Consider the following 17,313-nt stretch of genomic DNA (forward strand, 5'->3'; position numbering starts at 1 on the left):
TCAAATGAATAACCTGATTTTAAAATGGGCAAAGCATCTGAATAGACATTTCTTCAAAGACATAAAAATGGCCAGCAGGGATACAGCTGCTCAACATCACTAATCAAGAAAATGCAAATAAAAACCACAATGAGATATCTCACGTTAGGATAGCTTTTATCAAAAAGACAAGAAATAGCAAGTGGTGAAGTTGTAGAGAAAACTGAACATTTGTACACTGTTGATCAGAATGCAGATTGGTGCTGCACTGTGGAAAACAGTATGGATGCTCTTAAAGACAGAACTACCATATGATACAGCAATCCCTCTTCTGGGCACATGCCTAAAGGAAATGAAATCACCACCTTGTAAAGACAACTCTGTTCCCATGTTCATTGCAGCATTATTCACAGGAGCCAACATATGGAAACAACCAAGGTGTCCATCAACAGATGAATGGATAAAGAAATTATGCTATAATAATATACATACATACCATGAAACTTCAGCATTAAAAAGGGAGGTCCTGCCATTTGCAACAACAGGGATGAAGCTGGAGGAAGACATCATGTTAAATGAAATAAGCTAAACACAGGAAGAAAAATACTGCATGATCCCACTTATATGTAGAATCTTAAAAACAAACAACATCAACAACAACAAAAACAGTAAAATAGTGGTTACCAGGGGTGGGGGAAATGGGAAGAGGCAAGTCAACGTTGCAGTTATGTGGGATGGACAAGCCTAAGAGATCTAATAGACAACATGAGGGCTTCTAGTTAATAAAATTGTATCATATACTGGTAACTTGCCAAGAGAGTTGATTTTAGGTACTCTTATCACATACACGGGTATGTTATGATGGGTATGTTAATTTGCTTGATCTTAGTAATCACTGTATATATCAAGTATATCAAAACGTTGAACATATTAAATATATACAATAAAAAGAACACAAGAGGATACTGACATGTATATAACAAAGGAAAGGGAAAAATGAAAATAAACAAGTTTTATTTGATGAAACAACAACAAAAATATGTATAGTTCTTTTTCTTTTTTTAGAGGCAGGATCCCACTATATTGCCCAGGCTGGAGTACAGTGGCTATTCACAGGTGCGATAATAGTGCATCATAGCCTTGAACTCCTGGGCTCAAGTGATCCTCTTGCCTCAGCCTGCCAAATAGCTGGGACTATAGGTGCACACCACTGTGCCTGTCTCATTTTTGATATAATTTCTTAAAACAGGAATAGATGGATTCCTGATTAATTTAAAAAAATCCAACATTATGCTAAATCAAACAATGGACATATTGTTTAGGATTCAGACAAGCAATTTTACTCTCACCATATTTAATATTCTGGATATTTCAGAGCATTTAAACAAGAATAAGTGTAAAAATTAAGTAGCCAAACAATATTTTTCCAGGTATATCAAAAGAGTCAAATAAAAGATATTCCCCCATGATAATTCAACAAGATAGCTGAAATCAATAGCTTTTCTATACACAACTAGTTACAAAGTATAGCAGGAGAAGAATCCCACTTAAAACATCCAAGAGACAAACCTTTAAAAATATGCGAGACCTAAATGGTAAAAATTTGAAAACTGAGACATACAAAGACCATTGGAACAAATGGAAAAACATATAACCGTTCATGACCAGCCTGGCCAACATGGTGAAACCCCATCTCTACTAAAAATACAAAAATTAGCTGGGCATGGTGGTGGGAGCCTGTAATCCCAGCTACTCGGGAGGCAGAGGTTTCAGTGAGCCAAGAATGCACCACTGCACTTCAGCCTGGGCGACAGAGTGAGACCCCATCTCAAAAAAAAGACATATAGCCATGTTTTTGGATAGAAGCCTCCGTATGATTAAGCCTGTTCTTATTAATCTATTTATTTAACTTGATCTTGATAAAAGTACCAATTTCCCCTCAAGAACCAGACAAGCTAATTTTAAAGCTCATATGGGGAAAAAAAATGCGAAAAAAAAAAAAAAACCAGGAAAATTCTGAAAGAGTAATGAGAGTTTAACTTCCCCTTAGCAGTTATGAAAATATAAATATCCAAGTACAGCAACTTAAAACTGCAAAATAAGACAATAAAAAATAAAAATTTAAAACTGCATTAGGTACATGAAAATCAGATCCTAGAAGAAATAGGTTAAAATTCATGTAGACATTTAGTACTAATATGGGTAGCATTTCAAGCGTTGGTGGATAGACTTCAGATGGATCAAAGAACTCTCAAACACAAAAAGAGACGTGTTAAAGATTCATATACATAAAAGTGTCCAGGTGTGGTGGCTCACACCTGTATTCCTAGCACTTTGGGAGGCCAAGGCAGGCAGATCACTTGAGGCCAGGAGTTCGAGACCAGCCTGGCCAACACGGCAAAACCCCATCTCTACTAAAAATACAAAAAGTTAGCCAGGTATGGTGGCACGTGCCTGCAGTCCCAGCTATTCAACTTGGGAAGGCTGAGGCACGCGAATTACATGAACCCGGGAAGTGGAGGTTGCAGTGAGTTGAGATCGTGCCATTGCACTCCAGCCTGGGCAACAGAGTGAGATGCTGTCTGCCCCCCCTCTAAAAAAAAAAAAAAATTTTTTTTCATATACATAAAATTGTGCTTGGTGAAAAAAAAAAAATGCCATTAACAAGGTAAAAACTGCTGGGTGTGGTGGCTCGTGCCAGTAATCCCAGGAGTTGCCTTTGGAGTTACCTTTGGGAGGCCAAGGCAGGGCAGATTGCTTGAGCCCAGGAGTTCGAGACCAGCCTGGGCAACAAGGCAAAACCCCATCTCTACCAAAAGTTAAAAAATTAGCTGGGCATGGTGGCACGCACCTCTGGTAGGAAGGCTGAGGTGGGAGGATTGCTTGGGCCCATAAGTCAAGGGCTGCAGTGAGCCGTGTTCATGCCACCACGCTCCAGCCTAGGCAACAGAGCAAGACCTTCTCAAAAAAACAAAAAACAAAAAAAACCCACACACAACAAAAAAATCAGATAAAAATTAAGATAATCTGGGACAAAACACTTTCAAACTTCTAACTGCAAAACTGCATATATAAATAGAGCTCTTTAAATAGGCAAAGGAGACTACAAATGGCTAACAGATTAAAAAATATTGTCTTATTAATAGAAATGCAAATATAAGCTACAAGGAAAACACCATTTTTCTACTAGTTTGGCAAAGGTCAAAACGTTTCTTGGCACAAGTATGAAAAAATAGACATCCTCATCCATGAGAGTAATTGCAAAATGCCTTTTTACTTAACTTCTAATAATATGTCTTCTAGAATCACAAATGTCCATAGATGTATATAAGGCTGTTTATTACAGACTTTTTCTTTGGTAGTAGCAAAAGTCTAGAACAATCTGCTCACTAGGTACTATTTAAACAAATTATTATATATCCATAAACCAGAATATTATGTAGCTACTATAAGAAAAGCACATCGTCAGATATATGGCTCAATAAAAATGTAAGATGAAGAGTACCTATGCTCATTTGCTTAAAAATGCAGGGTGACAAACATAGCCATTGTGCTAATTTATGCACAGAATATTTTAGGAGAATATACATAAAACTGGTAAATAGCTGATTCCAGGGAGGAGATGGACTGAGAAGGGATCCCTAACCCCCAGGCCATGGTCTAGTACTGGTCCACGACCTATTAGGAACTGGTCTGCGCAGCAGGAGGTGAGCAGTAGGTCAGAGAGTGAAGCTTCATCTCTTTACAGCTTCTCTCCATCGCTCGCATTACCACCTGAGCTCCCTGTCAGATAAGCAGTGGCATTAGATTCTCATAGGAGTGCAAACCCTGTTATGAACTGCACATGCGAGGGATCTAGGTTGTGTATTCCTTATGAGAACTAATTCTTAATGATCTGAGGTGGAACAGTTTCATCCTGAAACCATCCCCTGCTACCTTGGGTCTGTGGAAAAAACTGTCTTCCACAAAACCAGTCCCCGATGCCAAAAAATTGGGTACCACCGCTTTACAAAGTGAAATTTTAAAAAGATGTTTTACCTGTTTTTAAAAACTTAATCCAAAAGCAAAAGTAATTTAGATTCAATGCCTGTTTTAATGTTTGAATAGTATAGTTTCTTTGCTATGGTTGATCAAATGTTTTGAGAATCAATTTGTCAAATGCTATTAATTCAGAACCAAGTCTGACATTTCTGAAATAGTGAAAATTACAGAGTATATAAATTTGAAAATGTTTGTCCAGAGTAGTTTTAATGAGCATTTAGCAATATGAGCAGAATTTGTGGTATTAAGTTACACAAATCCAAGGATTCCCTATTTAAAATAGGAAAAAAAAAATCACTGCAAATCTTTCTCGCGATATTTGTTGGAAGAAAAAAAGTGAACAGTTGGTTATAAGAGCGAAATGGCTTATATTGAAAGTAAGACACAGTAGATCCATCTGTTCATTTTCATAGGTAGCTTTATTTGGTTTTTAGAAAAATATATACAATAATCGGAACATCAGTTCTTAAATAGTTTTAAGTTAAAAGAATGCAAGTGAGAGGACGTTTCCACAGTCAGAACATCAATACTGCTTAATAAAGTAGATAGGAATTTCTGCAGCAAGTCAAAACATTTACAGGAATGGTAAGAACTCTGCAAGAGCAGCTTGTGGCTGGCAAGTCAGACAGCTCAGAAAACAGGTAGGAAGGGAAGGGGTTTGATCTTTCCCCTTTAGTTTGAATTTGAGAAAGTGATGAAAGATTTACATATTCACCTATCCTAAAGGCTAGAGCTTTGAGTAAAAACATTAGAATATAGGGACGGAGGCCCTCTAGGGCATATGCTAACAAGCTAACTTACATCAAACAAAAATTTGCCATCTCAATTTGGTATTCAGTTGGATTTGGATATATTAGGATTACCTGTCAGTCACAGTTCAACTAGTTCAGATATAACAAAACTCAAGGACTTGGAGTATTGGTTAATGACATCTCTTTTGGATTAGACCCCTGCTTTCTCTCGAACGTTCTTCGTAATGAATTCACAGTATTCAAACAGTGTTTGCAAAGATATTTGAGTTTGACAGCCTTCTGACTTTCATCGTTTTGAGAAGTTGTGCAAGGAAGCAATAGGAATTGCCTTAGCTTTGTTGTAACTCGACCCTTTTCCCCCATACTGTAGTAACTCCAGGCCTACTTCTCCAGAAGTATAGCTCTTCCCTCCACTGGTCCTTTTCAGGAACTGAAGTCTAATCAGCGCGCCAGCCAGAGGCCAGTTTGTCATGGGATTTCCTGGGGAGCTTAAATGGAAGTGGATCAGAGAACTGATACCACTAGCCACCTCCTTTCCTCGTTGCATGCATTTGCTAAATAAGCAAAGCAATGAGGCAAACGTCATGAGTAACATTAGGCTTCAGAGTCTACAAACACTTGTCTGAATGGGGGAGAGAGGCAATAGGCAAATTAGTAGTAGAGCTAGAGGTTCGATTAAGAATGAGAGGAGAGTGATCGGTATTTTGTTCTCTGTTCATCTATTTCCTGCTTAGTTTTCTTGATGCAACTAAAGATCTCCTTAAACAACGCTTTGTATTCTGGAGGTGTTGTAGGGGAACTCACGGGCTCTGGGTTGACAGAGGCCAGTTCCCAGCCGCTGGCAACAGGCTCAGACTGGGCGTTCACTCCAGTCAGGTCCTTGGCTGCAGCCCTGGAGGTCTGCACAGCCTTGTGTGACAGGGAGTCCTGTTCCTGTTGGCACTTCTTCAGCAACTCTTCATACTTCACCTTCAGGGCGCTGTACTGCGTGTCCACTTCGTGCAGAAGGGAGATGCCCCTCTGTTTCACAGCCTTGGCCCTCCTGATGCAGGTCTCCTCGTGGCCCTTCACGATGTCACTCCCTGCCAAGCTGCTGAGGATCGTCTCACTGCTGCTGCGCTTGAGAGGCTTTCTATGTGGTTCCGGCACAGTCAGGAACATCTCTTCCAGCAGGCTCTGGCTGGGCTCTTTGAAAGGAACATACAGAGAGTCTGGCACCAGCTTCTCAACTCCATTCACAAATGGATGCTCTGACTGCAACATCTGTCGCATCTCTGCCACCTCGGCCTCTAGTTCCAGCGCCCGTGCTCGGTAGGCACCTGTGGCCCCCAGCTGCTGCTCCAGTTCACTGTTCTCCTTTAACACGAGCCCATATTCCTCCTCCATAGTCACCCGCTTCTGCCGCTCCAGGCTCAGCTGGGCCTGCAACACTGTCACCGTTTTTTTCAAGTGCTCATTTTCCTCTTCATCAGGGCTTGGCTGACCTTGCAAGGAAGTGATCTTCTCAGCGAACACATGATCATACACGAAGTGTCTAGGGAAAAAAATATTGAAAGAATATATTACACAGGTCCACTGAAAATGACGAGAGGAAGACTGGTGATTTTTTTTCAACTAAATAAATTTGAGGAGCTGTGACAGTGACTAATTTTTTTTTCTTTTTTTTGAGACGGAGTCTCACTTTGTCGCCAGGCTGGAGTGCAGTGAAGCGATCTCAGCTCATTGCAACCTCAGCCTCCCAGGTTCAAGCGATTCTCCTGCCTCAGCCTCCCGAGTAACTGGGATTTTAGACATGCGCCACCATGCCCAGCTAATTTTGTATTTTTAGTAGAGACGGGGTTTCTCCATGTTGGTCAGGCTGGTCTCGAACTCCCAACCTCAGGTGATCCTCCTGCCTTAGCCTCCCAAAGTGCTGGGATTACAGACGTAAGCCACCACACCCGGCCAACAGTGATTGGTTTTTAGCCACACTTGGAGCAGTGGCTAAAATGGAATTGTGTGAGGCTGGTAAATAAACACATGAAAGCAAACTCAATTTTTGCGACGAATCTTTTTTTAATGTTAAAAGTACTAGAGAACATCTATTCTAGCAGTATGACAATGACCTCACAAGGGAAACCTTAAAAAGTACTGGTGCCTGGGTCCCAACCCACAGATTCCAACCTAGTTGGTCTGCTACCTGGCCTGAGGGTTTCTAAAGGCTCTCCACATGATTCATAATATGTAACTATGTTTGAATCACTACAGCAAATTACTGTTGCTGTGGTGATTTTTAACCAGGAATGTTCATCAGAATTGCCTGGGCAGCTTTTTACCCGCACCTAGAAATTCTGATTTAGGCCTGAGGAAATGTGTTGGTATTTGCATTTTGAAAAACTCCACAGGTGATCTGATGTACAGCCAAGGTTGAGACCCACCAAATGAACCACCTGGTTTCTCCTGCTCAGTCTGAAGCACCTTGACTATTTATTTGTGTTTTTATTTGCTTATCTGCCGTTCCGTCAGACTGAAAGCTCACAGGGGTAGAAACTCTATTTTGCTCGCCAACCCTTGGGTCTAGCATACAGCTTGCCACACAAGTGTTCCATAAATACTTCTTAAAGATTCAGACTTATAACTCTAAGTTATAAAGGTACTTCTTTAAGCAAAAAATCTCCTGTTCGCTTGAATTTTTGTTTTACCAGTATTTCTATTTTTCTTCACTCTAATGTAAAACACAACTCCCAAATCTAGTCTATCAGAATTCATCTTAAACTATGATTTAATACATTAAAAGCACTGAAATAAGTGTTCCAAGACTTTCCAAATGAGAACTACTAATATCTAAGAACTCTGTAATTTATATGTTTAAGTGATTTTGTTCAAACCAATGGTAGCTTAATAGCTAAGTGACTTTTCTTAAAATGGTACTTTCAATCTACTGGAAATCAGAATGTGCCAATGACATGAGACAGTCCCTGCTGTAACTCCACAGAAAGGCAGGCTCTTACTGGCGGAGGTCATACAGCTCCTTCAGACATGCAAAGCTGGGTGCCGGTTTCTCCTGGTCACACTTTCCCGGGCTCCTTCTCCCTTGGCCAGATGACTTCAGCTCCTCCACTTGGCTCTGGAGGTGATCAATGTTGGTTTGCAGGCATTCAATCGTTTCAGTCAGGCTGTGAGGAACAGACAGAAGCCACTGCTGCTTGTCATATTGAATCAAGGGCAAAAGCGGTGAGGAGAGATTAGGTACGAACCACTCACACTGGGCTTTCTTAATTGGAAAGGATGTCTATTTAATCTCCATTCTCCAAAAAGAATTAAATTAAACCTTATCCCATATTGACCCAAACCCACTGCAGCCATGTTCTATTCTAGTTTATACTAAAGAACTTCCCCCTAGTCCTTCCTTGTCAGATTCTAGAAAATTTACCTCAGAATCTTTTGCTGTGAGGCCTTGCTCTCAGCAACTAGCTTTTGATTTGTTTCTTCCAGTTCCCTTGCTGTGACGTCTAATTGTTCATAAACCTTTGCATGTTGTTCGTTCATCTGCCGTAGAAGTTCCACTTGCTTCGTCAGATACTGTAAGAGAAGATCAGGACCAGGTGACACAAACAGATAAGATACCTGCTGTTTCTTGGCTGGCCGCGGTGGCTCACGCCTGTAATCCCAGCACTTTGGGGGGCCGAGACGTGTGGATCACCTGAGGTTAGGAATTCGAGACCAGCCTGACCAACATGCTGAAACCCGCCTCCACTAAAAATACAAAAATTAGCCAGGTGTGGTGGCACACGCCTGTAATCCCAGCTACTTGGGAGGCTGAGGCAGGAAAATTGCTTGAACCTGGAAGACAGAGGTTGCAATGAGCCGAGATGGCGCCATTGCACTCCAGCCTGGGCAACAAGAATGAAACTCCATCTCAAAAAAAAAAAAAAAAAAAAAAAGATACCTGCTGTTCTGCTGTTCCAACACCAATTCTCCGATTGTCAGCACCAACTCTTGTTGGGGTGGGGCTGGCATAGAGTCTCCATCTCTGGGCTCATTGGCCTCCCAGCACTGCCCAGAAGCTCCTTTAGACCCATTTCAGTTTTCTCCAGGTCTTCTCTCACATCAGCATGATTGATTCAATTATTGGCCATTGGTGACTGAACTCAAGCTCCAACCCTTCCCTCTATCCAGAGGTTGTGGGGCTGGGACTGATAGATCTAACCCTCTAATCATGTGGTTACCTTCTCTGGTGACCAGACCTCAACCTCTCAGGAAATTCCAAGGGTTTTAGGAGTTCTATGCCAGAAACCAGGGACAAAGACCAAATATATAATTTTTATTATACCACAATACCATATGTTTATTTTAAGAAAAGAAGAAATTAAACTCCCTGTCTTCATAAGAAATGAGCACAGGCTGTCCTTTATATGCTTAGCTCCTCTAATGCTCACCAATACCCCAGTGCATTGTGAGGCTAATTTTCCAAAGCATATACCATGCATAAAATTAATATTCAACTAAAAAGTCTAAAGTGAGACATAACAATCCCTTAAGACAAAAAACATGGAACATATGATCAAAGTTTAAGCAAAAACATCATGTTTAACAGAAATAAAGCCTAACGTGGAGGATTTTTTTAAAAAATTATACTCTAAGTTCTAGGGTACATGTGCACAGTGTGCAGGTTTGATACATAGGTATACATGTGACATGTTGGTTTGCTGCACCCATCAACTCATCATTTACATTAGGTATTTCTCCTAATGCTATCCCCACCCCGACAGGCCCCAGTGTGTGATGTTCCCCACCCTGTGCCCAAATGATCTCGTTGTTCAATTCCCACCTATGAGTGAGAACATGCAGTGTTTGGTTTTCTGTCCTTGTGATAGTTTGCTGAGAATGATGGTTTCCAGCTTCATCCATGTCCCTGCAAAGGACATGAACTCATCCTTTTTTATGGCTGCATAGTATTCCATGGTGTACATGTGCCACATTTTCTTAATCCAGTCTATCACTGATGGACATTTGGGTTGGTTCCAAGTCTTTGCTATTGTGAATAGTGCCGCAATAAACACACGTGTGCACGCGTCTTTATAGCAGCATGATTTATGATACTTTGGGTACATACCCAGTAATGGGACTGCTGGGTCAAATGGTAATTCTAGTTCTAGATCCTTGAGGAATTGACAGCCTGTCTTCCACAATGGTTGAACTAATTTACACTCCCACCAACAGTGTAAAACGTTCCTATTTCTATGTGGAGGATCTTAATTTGGAAAAAAAAATCAATCTCTTTCTCTGAGTGAGGCATTCTGGACCAAAAAAAATGAAAAGTATGTTGCTTTGACAAGAAATATATTTTAGCTTAATATACTCCTGTTATTTTTAATTTTATGAGAGTTTTATCACCATTATCCTCCTTATTCACGAGAAACGTATCAGATGATTTATTCTGGTCCTGCTAAGACTGCTTCCTAAATGGCCAAGGATAAAGGGGAATAATCCCAACCTTAATGCCGCAGTGTAAGTCACCTTGATTCCCTCCCTGCTCAGCTCTACCTGAAGACACTAAAACACAGTATATATTCCAAAGGAAAAAGTCACAGTATTTCCCTGGACAGAACCAGAAAGAGGGGAGAAATGGTTTGAAGCTTACTGATGATCAAACTGTAAAAGACTCAGAACTTGACTTTAAAAACACTCTTCTTGGCCAGGCATGCTGGCTCACACCTGTAATCCCAACACTTTGGGAGGCCAAAACAGGCAGATTGCTTAAGGCCAGGAGTTCAAGACCAGCCTGGCCAACATGACAAAAACCCACCTCTAATAAAAATACAAAAATTAGGCTGGCGTGGTGGCACGCGCCTGTAATCCCACGTACTCAGGAGGCTGAGGCATGAGAATCTTTTGAACGTGGGAGGTGAACATTGCAGTGAACCGAGATCGTGCCACTGCACTACAGCCTGGGTGACAGAGACTGTCTCAAACACAACACAACACACTCTTCTTGAGGCTTTTTCTACAACTCTAGAAGTATTTGCAAGGCTAACAAAGAATGGGCTAAATGACACTCAACGGGCCCTTAAAGTGTTGAAAAAAGCATATATGGCTTTTTTTTTCAAATCCATTTACATAACTCAGCAGCAAAGAGTTGAACAAACACTTAACCTAACTTCAACTTTCTCATCTGAAACTCTTGAAGTCAAAAGTGTTTTGGAAAATTCTTTAAATTTTAGAAAGACAACATGGCGCTCATACCTGACACACAGCTGACACCTTATAATACCTGTGAGGTCTGGGCAGCACCCTGTAATCAAGCATTAATATTTCTGCATCAAAAAGTATGAACTAAGACTATAAACAGCCTCACATCAGTTCAGGTAAAGATCTACTACCAAATGAATCTGTTGCAAATTTAAGGGGAAAAAAAAATCTTGCTTTATAGAGCTTTTTGAGTTCGGAATTAGTAAGCGGATCTGTTAGTACCTACCATGTAGAACTGGCAGAATTAAATGAGAAAGGTGAGCACATGGCACGGTCTATAAAAGCCTGTGTGTAGTCTTCACTGCCTCAACTCCCACCAGCTTCTCCTGGTCCTTTGGAAATCAACCACTAATTCTCATGGGTGAAGCTTTTTCAGAACTAAAGGAGTAGCCCTTAATCCTGCCCTCTGGCTAGTCATTCCATAGTAGGTTCTTGTCATTGATGGGAACACGTTCAATCTCTTAGGAATTGATGAGATTCCACGGGAGCGGAAAAAAGGCTTAGAATCACAAGAATATATATATAATAGCTGCAGAAATGTTTCAAGCTTCTTTATATCAAGTATAAATTATCAAGTATTCTTTAGGACTCAGAACTACCTTTAAAAAGGCTAATGCATAAACCAGACATTAATTTATTAATATACAACAGGAACTGTTCCTGCCCAGTGACAAGAATATTCACATCCTCTATTAGGACACAGCTGCCCCACAAAGGGCATGTGAAAGGCCGATTCATGAATGAGAGTCTCTGGTAGACATGGGATCAGAGGAGTCTGATGGGAGGCAGTGGTATAGTAGCTAAGAGCACAGGCTTTGGAGTCAGAACCTGGTTTGAGGTCTTGCTTTGCTGTTTAGAACTGGGTAACCTACAGCAAGCACATTTTTCTAATGTGAGTTCTCCTCATCAACTACTTCATAAGGCTGTAAAGATAAATGTGCATGTGGGAGAGACTGGACTATGTCACCCCAAAGCATGCGTCTTTGGCATAAAAAGGTTCCTGCCTCCTCCCTCTCTACCAGGGAGAACAAAGGTTAACCACTAACAACTTTAGACCTTTATGGGCCAGAAGACAGCACCAGAGGAATCCACACTAACAAGCTTTGCTAACGGGCCTTTATCACCACTTACTTGCCTTCCCACAAGTTCTGCCCCTAGACAAAGTTCTTCCCCTTTGTCTTGTCACTTCTCTAAAAAATTACCATTCTTTGTTGAAGATACTACATAAGCTGGAATTCAAAGCCACCTTTGAGAATGACTCATCCCCTGGGTATCTCCCACACATATAAATGAAATAGATATGTTAGTAAGCTTGTTTTTCTCTTGTTAATCTGTCTTTTGTTGCAGGGGTCCTTTCCAACTAAGCACTCATGAAGGTTGAGGAAAAAAATATTTTTCCTCCCTGACATATACAAATATATAATTTACAAAAACGTTAATATATGCAGAGAGCTCAGCATGAGATCTGGCAGATGGTAAATTGCTCAATAAGGAGAAGCTACTCTCATCTTTATTTAAAGCTACAGTTTTCAAACTTTACATGTGCTAAGATTCACCTGGAAGAAGATTTATTAAAGTGTAAGAACCTGGGTCCCTTCCCCTCAAAAGGCTGAGACTGGAGTAGAGCCAGGATTCTGCATTTTTAGCAACAAACCCAGGTGATATTAGTACAGGCAGTCCAGAGATCACACGTAGAGAAATGTTGATCTTGGACATGGAAAATCCTGGAAGTCCCCTGCCCTGACCAATGTCCTTTTCTCTTGGGTCTAGGAGACACAGGCATTCACTGGATCAATGATGACTCTTCAGCTTAATGCTCACCGTCTCCCTGCATAGGGCTCAGCTTAGATGCAGTTATCCACTAAGATTAGGTTATATTTTAACTGTACCACAGCAGCATTCATCATCATAACGCTTCACTTTGGTATGTTCTTAACAATCATTAATTCCCTGAAATTATAAACTAGTTACCTTTTAACCTTGCTTGAGTGATCCTTCCTAACTTCTCAGTCCAAACAAATACTGAATTTCTACAGACGGCTAATCTTATCCACTGCATTTTAAAACTTTCTATTGTGGACCAGGTGTGGTGGCTCATGCCTGTAATCCCAGCACTTTGGGAGGCCAAGGCGGGTGGATCACTTGAGGACAGGAGTTCGAGACCAGCCTGGCCAACATGGTGAAACTCCATCTCTACTTTAAAAAAAAAAAAAAAAATTAGCTAGGCATGGTGGCGCACGCCTGTAGTCCCAGCTACTTGGGAGGCTGAGGCATGAGAATCACTTGAACCCAGGAGACAAAGGTTGCAGTGAGATAAGATCACACCATTGCACTCCAGCCTAGGCGACAGAGTGAGACTATGTCTAAAAATAAATAAATAAATAAAACTTTCTATTGTGGATAATCTCAAACATATATACATGCAGAGAAATGGTTTAATGAACTCCCACGTACCCATCAACCAGTTTCAACAATTATCAACATACAGCCAATCTTATTTCATCTCTACTCTCCTACTTTCCTCGTCCTCCAATCATTTTAAAGCTAATCCAAGGCATCTCAAGTATACAACTTCATACATTTCTAGGATGTTTTATTTTAACCACAATTCCTAAGGGAAAAAAACTCAATAATTCCTTAACATCTATTACGTTTCAGCATTAATATTTTCCCAATTGTCTCATGTGATTTTTCCAGCTTCATTTGTTAGCTATTGATTTTTTTAAAATTTCACACTTAGGGGAGATATCTTTGCCTTTTTTGGAGTTGCCCCACTGCAAGGCAAGTGCCTCCCTCCTCTAATGCCTTTACGATCCCCTATCCGGGGGGATGCAGTTCTCCTGGCTGCTCCACCTAAGCCAGCAGTTCTTAGCCTGGGGTCCATGGATAGACTTTAGAGGGTCTGTGAACATGGATGAATTTAAAGGGTCTGAACAGCTACATCTTCATTTTTGTTAACTTCTAAATGAAATTTGACATTTCTTTCAAGTACTAATTGATCTGTTAAAATTTATAGGAGACCACTGGTTTGGACTGAGTCCCTGCCCTAGGCCCAACAAACCAAACCCAAATGGAGTCACTTGTGCTAAAGTTCCATGTCAGCAAGCCAAAGCAAAGTTGTTCATCTGACTTCTGAGAAATTAGAAGAGATAATAGCCAAGCCCCGAAACATGCCAGTTTTAGCCAGCATAAGGGACTTCCCTCTGCTTTAACCTTTACAAATAAATTAACTTTGAAACCACCCATTTTTTGTTTTCTGTTTCTGCTTTCCTCAGCCCCTGTCTATAAAACCAACTTCCTCTGCTCAGCTCATTGAAACCCTCATTCTCTAAGAATGAGGTGTTGCCCAACTTTAGAATCTCAAATAAAAGCTAATTAAGATCTTTATACTATGTTTGTCGTAATTTTTTCTTTTGACAGAGGCAATAAACCACCAGTAGTATTAGGTTTATCTGTGACTTCATCATCAACAGAAATCACAGGTATTTTCATATTGCACTATAGTTGCAGAAATCTTGATTTACTGCCTACATTCATCACTATTTGAAATCATGGTAGTTTCTAGATCTTGTTATTAAATATGTTAATATGTATCTATATTACATCACAAATTTACTTTTTTCAATATTTGACAGGTATTTCATTCTAACAGGTTTCCTTTGTAATTCAATGAATTTTAAGAGGATTATCCTAGATCTCATTAGATAATCAAAGGGATCCATGGCACCAAAGAAAGATTATAAATTCCAGTTATCCTTCTGGCCTCATTTCAAACATAACCTCTTCAGAAGCCTTTTAAGACCACTTTGGCCAGGTGCTGTGGCCCATGGCTGTAATCCCAGCACTCTGGGAGGCCGAGGTGGGCAGATCACTTGAGGTCAGGAGTTCGAGACCAGCCTGGCCAACATGGCAAAACCCCGTCTCTACTAAAAATACAAAAATTTGCCGGGTGTGGTGGCTCATGCCTGTAATCCCAGCACTTTGGGAGGCCGAGGCAGGTGGATCACCTGAGGTCAGGAGTTCGAGACCAGCCTGGCCAACATGGTGAAACCCCGTCTCTACTAAAAATACAAAAATTCGCCGGGCATGATGGCAGGTGCCTGCAATCCCAGCTACTCAGGAGGCTGAGGCAGGAGAATCACTTGAACCCAGGAGGTGGAGGTTGCAGTGGGCCGAGATCACGCCACTGCACTCCAGCCTGGGGTACAAGAGCAAGACTTCGTCTAAAAAATAAAATAAAATAAATAAAAATACAAAAATTATCCAGGCAAGGTAGTGTGTGCCTCTAATCCCAGCTACTCTACTGGGGAGGCTGAAGCAGGAGAATTGTTTGAACCTGCGAGGCAGAAGTTGCAGTGAGCCAAGATCATGCCACTGCACTCCAACCTCAGCAACAGAACAAGACTCCATCTCAAAAAAAAAAAAAAGAAAGAAAAAAAAAGAAAGAAGACCACCTTAAAGCAGGTCTAAAGCGGCAGCATTCCCAAGGTACCCTAAATTGATTTCTCTCAAAACAATACAATAATATTCAATTTTTTGTTGTTGTTGAGATGGAGTCTCACTCTGTTGCCCAGGCTGGAGGCACGATCTCAGCTCACTGCAATCTTGGTCTCCCAGGTTCAAGTGATTCTGCTGCCTCAGCCTCCTGAGTAGCTGGGATTACAGGCTTGCACCACCACACCAGGCTAATTTTTGTATTTTTATTAGATACTGGGTTTCACCATGTTGGCCGGGCTGGTCTTGAACTCCTGACCTCAGGAGATCCACCTGACTCGGCCTCCCAAAGTGGAGGGATTACAGGCGTGAGCCACCGTGCCAGGCCAGTACTGTAGTCTTCTAAGAATGGAAGGCTCTTGTGTATCTAGTCCATTCCTGACACACAGTAGGGGACGAAAAAATACTGGCGAACTGGCAGTTTCTAGACTTTTCTTCACAACAGCTTATTGTGCTTGGCATGACTCAGACTGTGAGATGTCAAGGGGGATTTAACTGAAAGGTTTTGAGAAGGGCTTTGGCTTTAGCCCTCTTGGGAAAACAGCCTATTAACCATGAATTCTCTCCCCCCTTCTCCATTTATAGATTATTTCTCTGTATTTATTCCCATGGCAGCAATTGCCCCGGTAATCTGAGGGGGAGACTTTTACAGTTCCTACCAGATACCAGATGGGTCTCAAGTTGTTGTTCTCTTACAGATAGGATGTTCAAGTTAGAGTTGTGGCCAACAGACAGGAAACAAGTCAATATGCAAATAAGCACAAACAGGCCATTTAAGAAACTATAGAAAGTTCCTCGTTTGATATATAAAAACCTGTGATACCTGTGATAACAACATAATGAAACCATTTAAGAACTTGTGATATTTTGGTTTTAGATGACTTGGCTTTAACAACAATCTAAAGAATGTCAAGGAGCTTGTTTTCACATGGTAGGAGCTTAATCTTATTATAGGAAACCAAAATTAATCAGAAAAGCCCTTCACTTCTCCAAGATTCAGTTATAGGGGACCTACAGAAGAGTCTGACAAAACCAGTCAGCAACTTAAAGAAAAATGATGAGATCTCTAAGTACGTACTGATGTAAGGCCAGACATCTAGGTCTATGGAGTCAGTGCTTCATTTTTTTTCTGAATCTAGAAGGAAATGGGTTAGCTTATTTCCTACCTCTCATCTCAAGGTACAGACATGCTGCTGACATGCTGGTTTTCTCTTTGATACACAGCCTCCAATGAATCTGACTGCCATAGTAAACAGGAAAGGGAGACATTTAAAGCAAAACAGTGGGGGAAGGGGGTCATGGGGTAGCAGAAATGTGGGCAAAAATGTCAACTTATAGCAAAATGCCTTGGGTTTATCTCACTGTCTAGGAATTTGCACAGACTGTCACCTCAACTATGAGTACAAGGTTCCAGTTATGCACAAAAGCTACAAACAGGCCACCTTTACAATTAAGGTAAATCTTTAAAAAACAAAGGCCAGCAGAATTACATAAATACCTATTTGCAATTGTGGAATCCTAACCTGGAACGCAGGGAAAGATAGAAACAAACGACCCCAAGTAAAAACGCATAGAAATGGAGTGGAAATCTGGTTTGTAAGCAGTGTTGGGATTATCCTGAAATTAAGGATTACAGCCTAAATCCTCTGAATTTAGTATCAAAATGAACTTCCACAATAATGAAGAAATATTTCCTATTACTTTTGAAAAATCTCTTTCCCCTGATGAAATGTATTTCCCCTGTAGAAATCTGGTGGCGGGAGGCATGAACATGAAAATAGAAACCACCTATAATCCCATTATTAAAATTGAGGGA

General features: G+C 40.9%; 1 protein-coding gene across 10 annotated transcripts in view; it reads right to left on the reverse strand.

Moving 5' to 3' along the window:
- Nucleotides 1-4,420: 4,420 nt before the first annotated feature.
- Nucleotides 4,421-17,313, reverse strand: part of CDR2 (cerebellar degeneration related protein 2) — an 83,793-nt gene continuing 70,900 nt past the window's right edge. For all 10 annotated transcript variants that reach the window (XM_063598511.1, XM_063598517.1, XM_063598516.1 and 7 more), the window contains 3 exons: nucleotides 8,185-8,333; nucleotides 7,763-7,927; nucleotides 4,421-6,306 (listed from right to left, as the gene is read on the reverse strand). In XM_063598511.1, the coding sequence (XP_063454581.1) occupies nucleotides 5,448-6,306; nucleotides 7,763-7,927; nucleotides 8,185-8,333 (1,173 nt within the window). In that variant the 3' untranslated portion in view covers nucleotides 4,421-5,447. The remainder of the gene's footprint in view (nucleotides 6,307-7,762; nucleotides 7,928-8,184; nucleotides 8,334-17,313) is intronic.

This window comes from Pan paniscus, chromosome 18 (genome assembly GCF_029289425.2).
Source record: "Pan paniscus chromosome 18, NHGRI_mPanPan1-v2.0_pri, whole genome shotgun sequence".
Taxonomy (NCBI): Eukaryota; Metazoa; Chordata; class Mammalia; order Primates; family Hominidae; genus Pan; species Pan paniscus.